Source organism: Dromaius novaehollandiae, unplaced genomic scaffold (assembly GCF_036370855.1).
Source record: "Dromaius novaehollandiae isolate bDroNov1 unplaced genomic scaffold, bDroNov1.hap1 HAP1_SCAFFOLD_37, whole genome shotgun sequence".
NCBI lineage: Eukaryota > Metazoa > Chordata > Aves > Casuariiformes > Dromaiidae > Dromaius > Dromaius novaehollandiae.
Window position 1 is genome coordinate 2656780 of NW_026991398.1, and position 14687 is coordinate 2671466.

At 52.7% G+C, this 14687-nt stretch overlaps 1 protein-coding gene across 1 annotated transcript; it reads right to left on the bottom strand.

The window, feature by feature from the left end:
• Window positions 1-1039: 1039 nt before the first annotated feature.
• LOC135326236 (olfactory receptor 14A16-like) lies at window positions 1040-1942 on the bottom strand (the record flags this gene model as incomplete). The annotated part of the gene is made up of 1 exon (XM_064504086.1): window positions 1040-1942. A coding segment is annotated over exon 1 (903 nt), but the record flags the coding sequence as incomplete, so codon positions are not given.
• Window positions 1943-14687: the final 12745 nt, after the last annotated feature.

Here is a 14687-nt window from a genome sequence, read left to right on the forward strand (position 1 = left end):
ACAGGCACTGAGCCCAGCAGGAATGAGCTGGCCGCACAGCAAGACTTGCCCATAAACCTGGGCTGTGCAGCCAGGGCTGCAAATGGCCTCCACTCTCCTGCACCCGGCATGTCTTGCTTCCCCTCCACGAGACCTGGCTCTGCCCCACAAACCCACCGCTGTGTGTCCTCACCCAGGGAGTGCATCAGTGCTGGCCTGCCTGGCCACTCCTGGAGCCTCCCCTGTGCTCCCCGCAGGGCCCCGAGCTGGTGGTGCTGCTCTGCAGAGCGAGCGGGCTGTGGTGCCCCAGGGCCACGGGGTGACTCTGCACTGGCCGTGGTGGTTGGGGTGAGAAGCAGACCCAGCTGGACGGGCATCATTGCACCTGACAACCCCCTACCAAGGGGTCTGTGGCTGCAGATGATGCTCTGAACAATCACAGGACATTTCAAATGGCTCAGGCTGTGTTCAGGTGTGTCCCGAGATGCAGCATATGTTTTTTCCATGAAGGTGGCATGAACCACTCTGCAGGCTCCCTTCCCTCTGCCTGCAGGGTCCCCACTGTGGACATCTGTCACCAGTCCTGTCACAGGGCAGACAGTCCCAGGCAGATAGCGCTTGACCATTCAGCACCTCCAACAGCACTGGGCACCCACAAGTGAGAGCTGAATGCAGCCCTCATTCCCTAACACAGCACCCCATGAGCTCATCGCCTTGGGTCCATGGAGAGTCTGAAAAGGAAGAGGCCTTTTCATGGTGAAAGTCCTTGAGTGCATTCTTTGCTCCAGCTTTTGGAAGAAGAAACCAACTTTCAAACACAGCACTGAGGAAATCCCCTTTTATTAGAGACAGGCCAGCTCTGACACAGTGACAGACACATTCACAGAAGGCCTCTGGGTCAGACAGACTTGGTTTGTGCCTCTGGAGAAGTGGGATGAATTTAAATACCTCTGAACAAACATAGGTGCCCAAAGCACATGAGTTGTCTGAGAAAATTAGAAATCAGCTGTGAAGAGGGATGGGCAGCTTATTCCTGCTGAACTAGTACCACTTGAATCAGTTTTTTCAGTGCTTCCTTGAGCTCCTTGTTCCTCATGCTGTAGATGAGGGGGTTCACTGCTGGAGGCACCACCGAGTACAGAACAGACACCACCAGATCCAGAGCTGGGGAGGAGATGGAGGGGGGCTTCAGGTAGGCAAACATGCCAGTGCTGACAAACAGGGAGACCACGGCCAGGTGCGGGAGGCACATGGAAAAGGCTTTGTGCCGGCCCTGCTCAGAGGGGATCCTCAGCACAGCAGTGAAGATCTGCACGTAGGACAGCACAATGAAAATGAAACACCCAAAGAATAAACACGCAGTAATCACAAGAATCCCCACTTCCCTAAGGTAGGAGTCTGCGCAGGAGAGCTTGAGGATCTGGGGGATTTCACAGAAGAACTGGTCCACTGTGTTGCCTTGGCAGAGTGGTATTGAAAATGTGTTAGCAGTGTGCAGGAGAGCATGGAGAAAACCACTGGCCCAGGCAGCTGCTGCCATTTTCATACAAGCTCTGCTGCCCATGAGGGTCCCGTAGTGCAGGGGTTTGCAGATGGCAACAAAACGGTCATAGGCCATGACTGTGAGGAGACAATACTCTGCTGAAAATAAGAAAAAGAAGAAGAAGACCTGAGCAACACACCCTGAGTAGGGAATGGCCCTGGTGTCCCACAGGGAATTGGCCATGGATTTGGGAACAGTGGTGGAGATGGAGCCAAGGTCGAGGATGGAGACGTTGAGGAGGAAGAAGTACATGGGGGTGTGGAGGTGGTGGTCGCAGGCTATGGCTGTGATGATGAGGCCGTTGCCCAGGAGGGCAGGTAGGTAGATGCCCAGGAAGAGCGAGAAGTGCAAGAGCTGCAGCTCCCGTGTGCCCGTGAATGCCAGGAGGAGGAACTCGTTGAAGGAGCTGCTGTTGGACATTTAATTCCCCTGGACACAGGGAGATTCTCTAAGGAAGAAGAGACGTTGACAAGTAGGACAGACTTCTCTGAGCAAAACTTTCTCATAACCTCCCCCAGACACACACACATTACCTCTCCCTGTCTCGATAGTACTGTCACTGAGCTCCATGGCTTGAGCTCTGGTTTGTGCTGGCTGAGTTTGCCATGAGGAGCAGGGGCCTATGCCCATGGGCTCCAAAGGAGTCAGCCCTGACCTACAGTACCGTGTACATGGAAACAAGGGTAATCAAAATTTATATTCCCAGTTCCAGTCAGATTTAATCCACTCATAATATTTTAAGGCTTGTTTTCTTTAGCTGGCTCTGTCACATCTTGGAGGTAGAAATCCTCAGCATTGCTGCTGCACTCAGAGGGACCAGCTGTGATTCCAGAGAGGCAAAAGGATTCCCTCTGGCTTTAGTGCAGAGGCAGGAGAGCTGGCCTGTCCGTCTTGTTCTCAGCTGCCCTGTGCTCCCACCTCGGAGGTGGAGGACAGTTGCACCCGTATTACACAAAAAAGAAATGACACCATGGAGAGCAGAGGAATCCACTTCCAAAGTGCCCATCAGCACTCATTCTGAGGGTGTGTGAGGCAGGTCTCAGCCCTCCCCTTCTACCCAGCAACACATCGGGCTCCTTCCAGCTGCCCCCATCCAGCCTCCCAGCAGCATGTCCATGGCCTCAATATCAAGGTGGCTTCTCCCTGGGGCACCTAGATAACACCCAGCTGCAGTGGGAGAGCTGGGCCCTTCTGGAGGGCAGCTGCAGCCCAGCCAGACACCCCAGAGAAAAGGCAGAATGTCCTAAGGATGGGGTGTCCTGACGAGAGAGTGGGCACATTCCCAGCCCCCCACACTGCATTGCCCAGAGCCCCACAGGCTAGAGGGGCACTTGGGCACCTCACTGTCAAGGACACGTCTGCATGGCAGGACACGCAGGGTCAGTGTTGTCTGAACTGCATCAGAAACCACCCTGCCCAGAGAGTCCAAGGGGAAGGACAAGGGCAGCATGGGCAGGTGGGAAACATGGAGCAATACCATGCTATTTGTGCCCAGGGAGGCAGGGACAGGCAGGCACAGAGGGGCACTCAGGAGTGTCTCCTCTCCTGCATGTCCAGCTGTCGAGGAAACGACTCCTGTCCGGGACCCCACAGCCTTGAGAGCAGAGGGCTGTGCTGGCTGGCAGAGGAGAGGAGGTGCTGGAACTGAGAGTTTCCTCTCACACTTTGAGCATGACTCTGCTGCCTGGAGCCGTCCCTGCGGGCAGCTGTTTCTCTGTCCCCACGTCTCTCCCCTGTCAGTGCTCACAGACCCCATCCCACCCGCTGGGTGCTCAGCTCTGCCCTGCAGAAACCTCCCGGGGGCAGGACACTGCCCAGGGCACCTCCGTGGTTGCAGGTGCTATGGAGCAGGGGAGACAAACCTTGGTGAGGCTGGAAAGGTGCTGCTGGCTCTGTCTGCAGGCTTCAGGGTGGAGGAAGGCATTTGCTGAGTGCCTCCCAGAGCTGCTGCTCTCTCAGTGTCCCTGTTTTGGAGCCTCTGTCCCCTGCCTAAACCTGACAGACCCATAGCCATTTCACCCCACCCAAAGAGAAAAAAACTGAAAACACACTCATGACAACTCCTTCCCTTTCGTGGTTCTCCTGCCTTGACCTTCCTTTTGGAAAGTCTCCTCCAGAAATGTCCTGAGAGTGAGCTGGAGCTGAGAGCAGCCCTGACCCACACAGCACCCTCTCAGCAGGAGAATGAACCTGCCCTGCTGGGGCTTTCTCTTCCCACCCACAGCTTCTCCCCACAGCACCCACCTGGCAGGACCTTCCCCAGACCCCCCTGCCAGGGGTCTCTCCTCCCACCCACAGTTTCTCCCCAGTGCCGTGGGGAGCTCCATGGGCAGGCTGAGTGCTGAACCTGGCAGGCAGCAGTCACTGCTCCAGGCACACAGCACCCTGGGGTGCAGGGACACTGCTCTGAATTACAGCCCTGGGCAGACCTGTGAGCACACCAGGCTTCACACCCCTGCCTGCAGCATCCCTGGAGAAGGGAGCAGGATGCCCTGTCCCTGTGACGATGTGGCAAGCAATCCCTGCTCTGAAGCATCTCCCCCTCCTCTGCAAAGGAGAAGCCAGAAGAGCAATCCTTAAAAATCTAATAGTTTGACTGGATGCATTTTAAGACATTTTGAGAAACCTCAGTAGCATTGCCCTGCAGCCAGAGACTTACTGTGTCAAGGGCTGTGAAGATTCCTCCCACAAGCAGCTCTCCTCTCTCCTCCCACTCCACACTGCCTTCCACTTCTCTCTGCCTTCTCTCAGCTCATGTCAGCAGCAGCAGGCAGTGCCCGCAGCCCTGCAGCTCTTTGCAGAGGAGCTGCTCCTGCACACAGCTGTGTCTGGCCAGTGCTGCCAGGTTGCCATGAGCTCCCTCCACCCCAGGAGCCTGGTCCCACTCAGGAGCAGAGGCCCAGCTGAAGACACAAATTTCTCTGTCCCTCGTGCTCCCTCCTCCTGGGAAATGTTCACTGCAATAAACTAAAATAATCACCGATGGTCCCTTTCTAAACACTGAAGGAAGACTGATTCCAGCATTGCAATTTGTCTCATCAGAGGATGGTTATTTGCAAGAGGTGGAAACATCCCATTCTGGAAGCCCCTCTTCCCATCTCGTAACTAGGCAGGACACCTAGGTAGGGACAAGAACAGAGTTCATTTTCTCATTGTTCAGGTATTAATTCCGATGAGTCAGTTTGGGCTTCTCAGGCTGCTTTAAAAGGCCATGGGCTGGCATAGGATTCAGCAAACTCCCATGACCTCCACAAACACACAGGAGGTGGGATTCCCTTTGTCCAGGCACAAGTGAGCACAAAATGGATGTCTGCATGCGAGATCTTGGTCTATGCTCCCATTATAATCCCTGGAGATGGAGGGTGGGAGTCAGGTGCTCGCACGCAAACACCTGGTGACATGTGAAGAGACAGAGGTGGTCCAAGGCATGTGCCAGTGTCTGCTTGCTCTGACGGAGCAAGTGTCAGACCTACATCCTTCCAGAGCATGATTGGGGGCCAAGTGGGGAATTGCCTTGGCCACCTGAAATCATACTGGATGCACACTGCTATCAAGCTCCACTCACTAGGAAGCTGAGACACAGACAGGTCCCAACATTGCAAACACCTGATGTCATCCAGTGCAGGCACTTGATTCAGTGACAGAGAAATAGGCCTGCAGGGCCATGTCGGATGCCTGGGGTGTCCAGCACAACCACAGGTCCCTAGCAGATACAGCATGGGACCTACAGGAAAACCATGCCCCTTTGGAGTGGTTGCTGGGCAAGCGCCCCAGGGCATCTCAGGTTTCCTATCAGTGCCCAAACAACTGGATCCCACCACTGCCTTTAGGCCAAGTCCATCCCATCTACATTCAAGCATGCTTCATAAATGGGAGAGGCACATCACACCAAGGTCTCTGCTCTAGTCTCCGCCCCTTAAAACCTTCTAGCTTTCCTCCCCATGAACCTCTTCACACCCCCAGATGATATGACCAGGGACTGGGCTAATGATGACCTCAGGGTGCCAAATTACAGGCTGCCCTGGCCTAGGGACTTCTTCAGTGGCTCCTTTTCCTTCCTGCAGATCAGTTCACCTCTGTCACAGGCCTCATGGTGCTGTGAATCAGCTCAGGCAGCAAACCCCTCTCCTGCCATTTCAGTACAGCCCAGCTCTGTTTCTCCCTGGCCTTGGGCACTGCAGGGTTTGCTCTCTTAGTGGGAACCTCCTTTCACCATTACATTGCCACCTGCTATCCGTGCCAGCATGTCTCTGCTCTGAAGTGGGGCCATTGCACACATGGTGTCTTTGGCTCATGGTAACAGGTTTCACCATGACCAATCTGTTCTCTGTGCCCCAGCCAAGGCTCTGCAACTCAAATAAACACAAGTGCATGCAGCCAGGAGCACAGAGGAGCAAATGGAGATGCACAAGCTGTCACAGGACTGAAACATGGTTGGAATGACTGAGATGAGGTGGGACCACTCACATGACTGGAGGGCTGTGATGGCAGGGTACAAGTTCTGCAGGCAAGACAGTTGGGGAAGATGAGCAGGGGGGATGCCCTTTTTGTGAAGGGACAGCTCAGATGTATGGAGCTCTTGCATGGGATGGACAAAGGTTTGGGTGAGAGCTTGTGCATGAACATCACCGTAAAGGTGATGTTGTGATGGTGAGGTGAGGGTGAGGAGGTGGATGCAGTCTCCCTTAAGCAACCTGAGGAACTCAGTGGGTCACAGGGCCTGGTTCTTACGGGATGGGGGGGTGGGGGGTGGGTTAATCTCCCTGACATTCATTGGAAGGGCACACAGCATGGTGCAAGCAGTCCAGGAGATTTCTGGAGGGTGTCAGGGACACCTTCTAAGCACAGCTCCCTGATGGGCCAAGAAGGGTGATGCTCACCTGGATCTGGTACTCACACAACAAGGAAGCACTGATCAGGGATGTGATAATCTGTGGAAACCTTGGCTGCAGTGACTATGGAATAGTGGAGTCCCAGATCGCAAGGACAATGAGGAATACAATAAGGCTTTATGATAAGATGGGTGGACAACTGGGTGGTTAAAAAGCTGGTTGGATGATCAATGTCGGGGTTTTTTTTGAATGGGTCATGCTTGACCAGGAAGCTAGGTAAAGGTGGAGTATGCAGGGGTCCATACTATCACCTCTCCTGTCTAACAGGTTCATCAGTGACCTGGAGGATGCAACTCTCATCACGCATGTAGGTGACACCTACTCAGGAGGAACAGTCATGTGTTTGAGGGCTGCCATTCAGAAGGCCCTCAGCAGGAGGGAGGAAGAGGCTGTCAGGAACTTTGTGAACTTCAACAAGGACAAATGCAGGTCCTACACCTGGGGTAGACCAACACCCTGCAGTGATATGGGCTGGGGAGTGCCCAGCTGGGCAGCAGCTCTTTGGAAAAGGACCTAGGAGACTTTGTGGGCAGCGAGCTGAACATCAGCCAGCAGCGTGACCTAGCAGCAGTGGAGGCCACATTGTCCTGGGCTGCATGAACAGGAGCAGAGCCAGGAGATGGAGGGAAGTGATTATCCCCCTCTACTCAACACTCATTAGAGCCCATCTAGATACTGCATCCAGCTGGGCTCCCTGCAGAAGAACACTGTTGATCCCATGGAGTGAGTCCAGTGGCAGGCCCCCAAGGTGGTTGGGGGCTGGAGCACTTGCCCTGTGGGGAGAAGCTGAGGGAATGGGTTTGTTCAGCACAGAGAACGGAAGATTTCTGGGGGGGGAACTCACAGCAGCTTCCCAATGCAAGGTTGCCACCAATAAATAATGAGGCTGTTACAGCAATTCACAGCAGGAGAATGAGAGGCAATGGTTATAAGCTGACACAAGTGCAGTTAAAATTGTATATAAGGGAGAAAAAGCAATGAGGATCCTGAAGCATTTGAAGAAGGGTCCAGAGAGGTTATGGACTCTCTCTTCTTGGAGGCTTTCAGGACACAGCTGGACAAAGCACTGAGGCTGTGAATTCAGGGTTGATCCCCATGTGAGCGGGAGGTTGGACCAGAGTGCTCCCAAGGTCCCTTCTGACCTGAATGGTCCTTGATCCTGTCATCTCTGGCAATAGCTACTGCAATTCTTGCAGGCAGGAATTCCTTTTCTATATGTGGATTAGCACTTGACATGGCCTCCCCAGAGCCCGATTGCCTTCTATGATTAAATAGGTCTGTTGGTGGTTGGAGAGCAGAAAGTGTCTTTCAACTTGATTTTAGCAAGGTGTTGGACACTGTCTCCCACAATATTCTTGTGGAATACAATTTAGAACTTTACCGTCTAGATGGGTGGACAACCAGATGGCTAAAGAACTTGTTGGGTGGTCAGGCTCCGAGGGCAGTGGTGAGTGCACAATACTCTTCTTGGAGGCCAGGGAGAAGTGGAGCACCATGGGATCTCTCCAGGAACTTGTCCTGTTCAACAACTTTATTAGTGACATGGAAGAGGCAACACTCATCATGCTTGCTGAGGACCCAAAACTGGAGGCGGGGGGCAGGTGTTATGCTTGAGGGCTGCCACTCAGAGGGACATGGACAGGCAGGAGGAATGGGCTGTCAGCAACCTCACAAAATTCAACAAGGACAAATGCCAGGTCCTGCACCTGGGATTAACCAACACCCCACAGTGTTACAGGCTGGGGCCTGAGTGCCTGGGGAGCAGCTCTGTGGAAAAGGACCTGAGGGTCCTGGGCGACAGAGGCAAAACAGGAGCCAGCAGCATTGCCTGGCAGCAAAGAAGGCCAGAAGCATCGTGGGCTGTCTGAGCAGGGGCACAGGCAGGAGGCTGAGGGAAATGATGATCGTCTCCTAGTCAGTATTCCTTAGACCACGTAGAGAATACTGTATCCAGTTTTGGGTTCCCAGGGAACGAAAGAGGCTGATAACTAGGAGCAAATCTGGCCGAGGCCCTCACAATAGTCAGGGAGCTGGAGCACCTGCTCTGTGAGGAAATGGGGCTTGTTCAACTTGCAGAAGAGATGGCTTTGGAGGGATCTCACAGCAGCCTTCCAACAGCTGCAAGGAGGTCATCAAGAAGATGGAGACAGGGTCTTCACCAGGGTGCACAGTGGGAGGACAAGAGGCAATGGGCAGAAGTTGAAAGAAGGGACATTCATGCAGGAGATAAGGAAAAGCTTTTCCACTATGCAGATGGTCAAGCATTGGAAGCGGTTGCTCAGAGAGGCTGTGCAGTCTCCTGCCTTGGAGGTTTCCAAGACCAGACTGGATGAAGCCCGGAGCAACCTGGTCTGACCCCAGAGCTGACCTTGCTGTGAGCAAGGAGATTGGACTAGGGACCTCCTGAGGTCCCTTCCACCCGGAAGGAGTCCATGATTCTTCCCACTCTTAATCTTCTTTCGCTGATGTCAGGGAAAGGATGCAGGTTCCCTGTGACAGTGGAAGTAGGTCAGCTTTCTTGTCCTCCCCCAGGCAGAATTATTCAGATGCAGGGCTTCTTGGCAGGAATCCCCCAAAGAGTCTTGATCCATCCTTTGTTTCACTTTTAATTTCCTTTTTTTCCTATTTTCTCCCCTTCTAAATTTGTATCTTTAACCATTCTGATTGTTCCCGTACAGCCCACCCCACCCCTGCTTACCCTTAACTCATTGGTGCTGTTTTGGCTTAGTTTGGGGTTTGGGTTTTTTTGCTTTTTTTTTTCATTTTGACACAGATGAACTTTAGTCCAGAAGACTCTTGAGAAACTGAGGTGATTTGGACAACAGATACCTCATGAAGATTTACAAGAGAAGTGTCAAGTCCTGCACCTAGGCAGGAATAAACCTGTCCATGAGCAGAGGTTGAGGGACCTGCTGAAGTGGAGGCAAAGGGCAGTAGAGTAGGAGCCTGTGACTGCTTCGAGGGTGGTTTCAGAGATGATAGAGCTTTTCTTGGTAGTGGGAAACAGCATGAGAAGGGGAAATAGTCACAATCAGCAGCTTTTGAGCTTTAGATGTGACATTAGGAAAAGAAAATGTCACTCGTAGGGCAGTGCTGTGGTGCTACAGGTCACCCAGAGGGAGTCCGAGTTCAGCCCCTGGCTTTGTGTTTCAAGGAAAAGCAAGTGAGGACAGGAAGACTACAGATTAGGACAGGTCAGGATATCCCGGGCTGACAGCAAGGTGGGGAAGCAGCTTGAGTGTCTACAGTACACAGGGAAACAGGCACAGGTGTGGGAAAGCATAGGACAGCCTGTGGTGGAGATGGCGGAGGGCACTGCCAAGGCTGAAACCTCCCAACACAGCCAGGTCTTTGTCCTCTTGGCTATGGCTGGTGTCTCTGCCACCAAGGCCCATGAGAAGACACCATTCCTTAAAGCACTGTGGCCTTGCTGCCTCCTTGTCCCCCGGGAGCCCAGGAGGTGCCGTATCATGGTCTAGCATTTGGCATTGCACACCCCCACCCACACACTGCCCCCAGGAAGAGCCCTGAGCAATGCATGATGGAAAGGATCACCCTGCCCAGGGGCTGGCTGTCAGTGCCTGGCTGCTCTGCTTGATAACACACATCCAGGTTGACTTGGCATCACAGCCACCTGCACATTCCGTTTGCCTGCCTGCAATCAGGGCCTCCAACTTTCGGCTCTAATCAGCCCCTGGGGAGACTTTGTTGGTAATGGCCCTCAGGGGGACCTGTTAACGCTCCAAGAAACTTGGGATTTGCTTCTGACTTTAACTTCCTGAGAGGTTTCTTCACTCTCTTCTCAGCATCTGTGGTTCATGGGCTCAGCACCAAAAACCCCATGGGGCTCATTAAAATGCCAAAACCCCTAAGAAGCCATGCCTCTCTCCATAATTTTCTTCAGTTCTTCAAGTCTTGTGTGGCTAACTAGAAAGTTTCCAGGAGTGTACTGAGGTTAGGCAGATTTCAATGAGCACCTGAAAACAAAATATGTCTGCTTCTGAAGTTTTTCTTTATTCTTCAGTTTTCACAATAAGTGATACCCACATTCTCTAATTCATACTGACCCACTGGGTCTCCGAATGAAGTCTGGGCATGTAGGAAAAGCAGTATTTTTGATAGGAGGCATGTATGGACAACCTTCCTCCCCTGCTCCCCAGCCCTGCCAATTCCGTCATCAGCCACGGGGGATGTAGAGCACTCTGGTTAAAATCTAACCTTTTTCCTCTCAAATCTGTAGCTGAAGGTTACAGCTCACGTGCACCAATTCCCACCTGCTTTCCTTAGAGAACTAGCTGCAAAGAGACACAGAAAGATTTATCTTAATGGCGATCAAACAAAAATGAAGTTTGAAACAGTTTAATAAAAGAGAAAAGACACTCCTCAACTGTATGTCAAGTCCAAACTGCCTCTGGTGAGCTCCACTTCCCACAAAACATAACCTTCCTTGAAATGTTTTCAACAGATAGATAGGGAAGGACAGACAAGAAGCAGAACAAAGGAGCTGGCTAAAGAGACAATGAGACTGCTGAAAGATGAGGCAAGCTTCAGGCTCCCAGAAGCTCAGAGCAGCAACTGGAGAGCTGAGAGGTGCCTTCAGAAATGACCAGTTTCATCAGGACATGTGGAAAGATATGAGAGATCACTGAGATTACATCCACAGCCTAATAGACAGAGCAGTGGAAACACAAGGTCAAGGGCAGATCAATATTTCTTCTCCCCAGATTAATACCTTTCCTGAAGATTTCCACTATTTCATCACAGGAAAACATTGACATTAACATTAGCCAATCATTTGAGCTGATGAAAGTGGGCTCATATTTTTTGTAATGTTGAAAACAGTTCTTCACCTTTCCAGGCAGAGCTCAGGTGTCCAACCACAAGCACCCAGTGGCACTTGGAGAGGCCCCGGTGTCTCTGAGGGACCTGCCTGGGCCTGGCAGCTCTCACAGGGGACCTGCAGGAGACCGGAGCCCCTTGGAGCTGCACAGGGAGGCTGGGCAGAGGGGACCAGGGCACCTGCAGTGGCACCACATGTCCATGACCCTGTGACTGCATCTCACCCCAGCTCTGAAAATCACTTTCCCTTTCAAAAAAGAAAAAAAAGATTCTCCACAAAACATTATCTTTTTGTCTGAAAAGGAAAGTGATTTTCAGAACTGGGCTGGGATGCAGTCACACGGTCATGGACATGTGGTGCCATTGCAGGTGCCCTGCTCCCCTCTGCCCAGCCTCCCTCTGCAGCTCCCAGGGGCTCCGGTCTCCCACAGGTCCCCTGGGAGAGCTGCCAGGCCCAGGCAGGTGCCTCAGAGACACCGGGGCCTCTCCAAGTGCCACTGGGTGCTTGTGGTTGGACACCTGAGCTCTGCCTGGAAAGGGGAAGAACTGTTTTCAACATTTAAAAATATATATATATGAAAACGTTTTCCTCAGCTGAAAGGACTGAATAAGTCTAATAAAATGTTAGTGCTTTCCCATGATGACGTAATGGAGATTTTGAGGAAGGTCATGAATCTCATGACAGGAAATGTTAATCTGCCCCTTAACTTCTGTTAGCACTGCTCTGTCTGTTATGCTGTGGCTTTAACCCTTCCCCTATTTCCATGTGCCCTGATTAAACTGATCATTTCTAAAGTCAACTTTAGGTCCAGCACAGGGCCTGGAGATCCCAGTAAGGCTGTGCTTGGAGGTGAGGCTGTGATTATCCTCAGTCAAAGTATATGGGATGGTCTGGCTGGCAGCCAGGAGAGGAAAGGACAAGAGACAACAAGGAGAGGACGCAGTAAAGCAAATTTCAAAAGAGTTTAATGAAAAAAAAAAGAATTACTCATGAGCGCTGAACAGCATTGGGGCAGAGGCCCAGAGTTTTTTAAAAATTCTCCTGGAGAAAGCACTTAACAACCTGACCTGTAAAGTTAGCCCAGCCCAAAGCAGATCATGGTCCTGGAGATCCCCAGCGGTCCCTCCCAACCCAAATGCTCCAGGAGGAAGGGGCTGGAAGGAGGAGTCCTGGTCAGGGGACACTGCTGTGGGGTTGAGGTCTTGCTGGCATTTGTGCTTCCTGGTCAAGCCTGTCCTCAGAGTCACACAGGGAGTGAGTTCATCCTCAAAAGGCGTCTCTGCTCCATGGGCAACAGGAGTCAAACCAGTGCAGGGAGACTGCAGAAGAGTTCCCAGGAACACACCAGACATTCAGCCCCTTTGACTGCTGAGGTGTCCCCAGACTGGTGCTTTGCATCCTGGGTCTTGAGGGCTTAGAAATCTTTAGAGCCAGAGCAAATGGGAGTCCCATGTCCTGGGCTCACAGGTTTCAAGGCATCAGCAGGGCTGTACTGGCTGCAGGGAGGGAATCACTGCCCAGGGCAGGAGCGGATCCCCCTCTGCCCTCCCCTCTCTCTTCACACCCCGGAACAGAAATTGTGTTTCCCATGCTGGCCCTCTCTGCTGGGCTGTATTCCCAGCTGGAGGGGACAAAGTCTTCACACTGGGGAAATGTAGGAGAGCCCAGTCTCACCTAGAGAAGTGGGGTCCCACCACACCTGCTGGGTGGCCAGGGCTGCAGGCTGCAGACCCCACGCTGTTACCAGCAGACCTCCTGCCTGGGGCTGGAGGGTGCCCAGCAGCAAGGCAGGCATGCCTGGGGGTCTGGTGCCTTTGGGGTGGTGGACTTTGGACCAGCCTCTGTCTGTAAGGGGCTCAGGAGCTTCTCCACCTCCATGTTAGTGGCAAAGTTAGTGTCCCAGGTGGTTCTCTCTGGAGAGCTGAGGATTCAGATCTCTGGAGAAAGGCAAAAAAGGAAACCCTTTTCTCCAGGGGACTTAAACTGCCCCGTCAACCTTCTCCTGTCCTCTCCTGCTGTATCACCCCCAAAATCCTTTGGCAGGGGCCTTTTTTGGTTTCTGACCCTCTCTCTGACCCTGCTGTGAGCAGCAGATTGCACTACAGGCCTCCTGTGGTCCCTTCAACCTGAATTATGCTAAAAGCTTATGATCTTGGGCCCCATTTCAAGCACAGAGGAAATGATTCTGGGACAGAAGTCATTTGTGATTATGTGACCATCTAAAAGAAGGGAGGTGAGCCCCTCCTCCTCCCCGTTGACTGTACGGGCAGTCTGGGAGGTACTGCCTTGACATATCTACATTACGCCTGAAATTCTTTGCATCCACCTTTAACCACACAGAAGTCCTGAATCCCCTCAGTGGTGGGGGAAGAAATGCATGTTCTTCTGCAGTGTGAGTTCTCTACTTCTGTAGTTGTGCCCCTGAGTAGATGGTGCCATCCTCCCCTTTCTTTTTTCTTGCCTGAAGATGAGCCTGCATGGGGAAGTGAACGTGCAGGTTGGCTGTCACTGCAGTGACCGTGAGATGGTGGAAAGGTAAGAGGAAGAGCAGAATCACTGCCTTAGACTGCAAAAGAGGATTTCACCTTGTTCAGGATGATCCTTGTCAGGATCCCAGGGGTAACTGCCCTGGAGGGCAGAGGAGCCATGGGGCCCTCTTGGATCTTCAGAAACAATGTCCCCAAAGCACAGGAACACAGGAAAGTCTGCAGGAAAGTCCAGCGGGGCCCGGTCTGAGGCTGGCATGGATGAAGAGGGACTTTGCAACTTAGGACTTGAAAAGGCAGAAGGAAGTGCACAGAAGGTTGGAAGGGCAGTGGGCTACCCAGGAAGATGACACAGACATTGCCTGTGTTGGAAGGGATGGAGTTAGGCAAGCCAAAGCTCAGCTGGAGCTGGAGCTGGAGCTGGAGCTAGCAAGAGATGGAGAGGGCAACCAGAAGGGCTTCTGTAAGGACGCTGGCAGCACAAGGCAGCCATCCGAGGAAAATGTGATCTCCCTGCTCAGTGGGGCAGGGGACCTAGTGACAAAGACAGGGGAAGGGCTGAGGAGCTCATTGCCTCTTTTACCTTGTCTTTTACTGATATTGTCCACTGCCAAGGCCTCCCTGGCCCCCGAGTCCTTTGGCAGCATCTGTGTTAGCAAAGCCCCACTCATGGCAGAGGAAGAGGCAGCTGGGGAGGACTTCTGCCCAGTGGGAACACACAAGTCCACAGGACGAGATAGGAAGCACCCCAGGGTGCAGGGAGAGGTGGCTGGAGTCATTGCAACGCTGCTCCTAATTGCCTATGAAATGTCAGGGTGATCAGGGAGGTTCCTGATGACTGGGAAAAGGCAGACATGGCACCCATTTTCCAGAAGGGCAAGAGGGAGGGTCTGGGGAACAACAGGCTGGTCAGCTTCACCTCTGACCCTGGCAAGGTGATGGAGCAA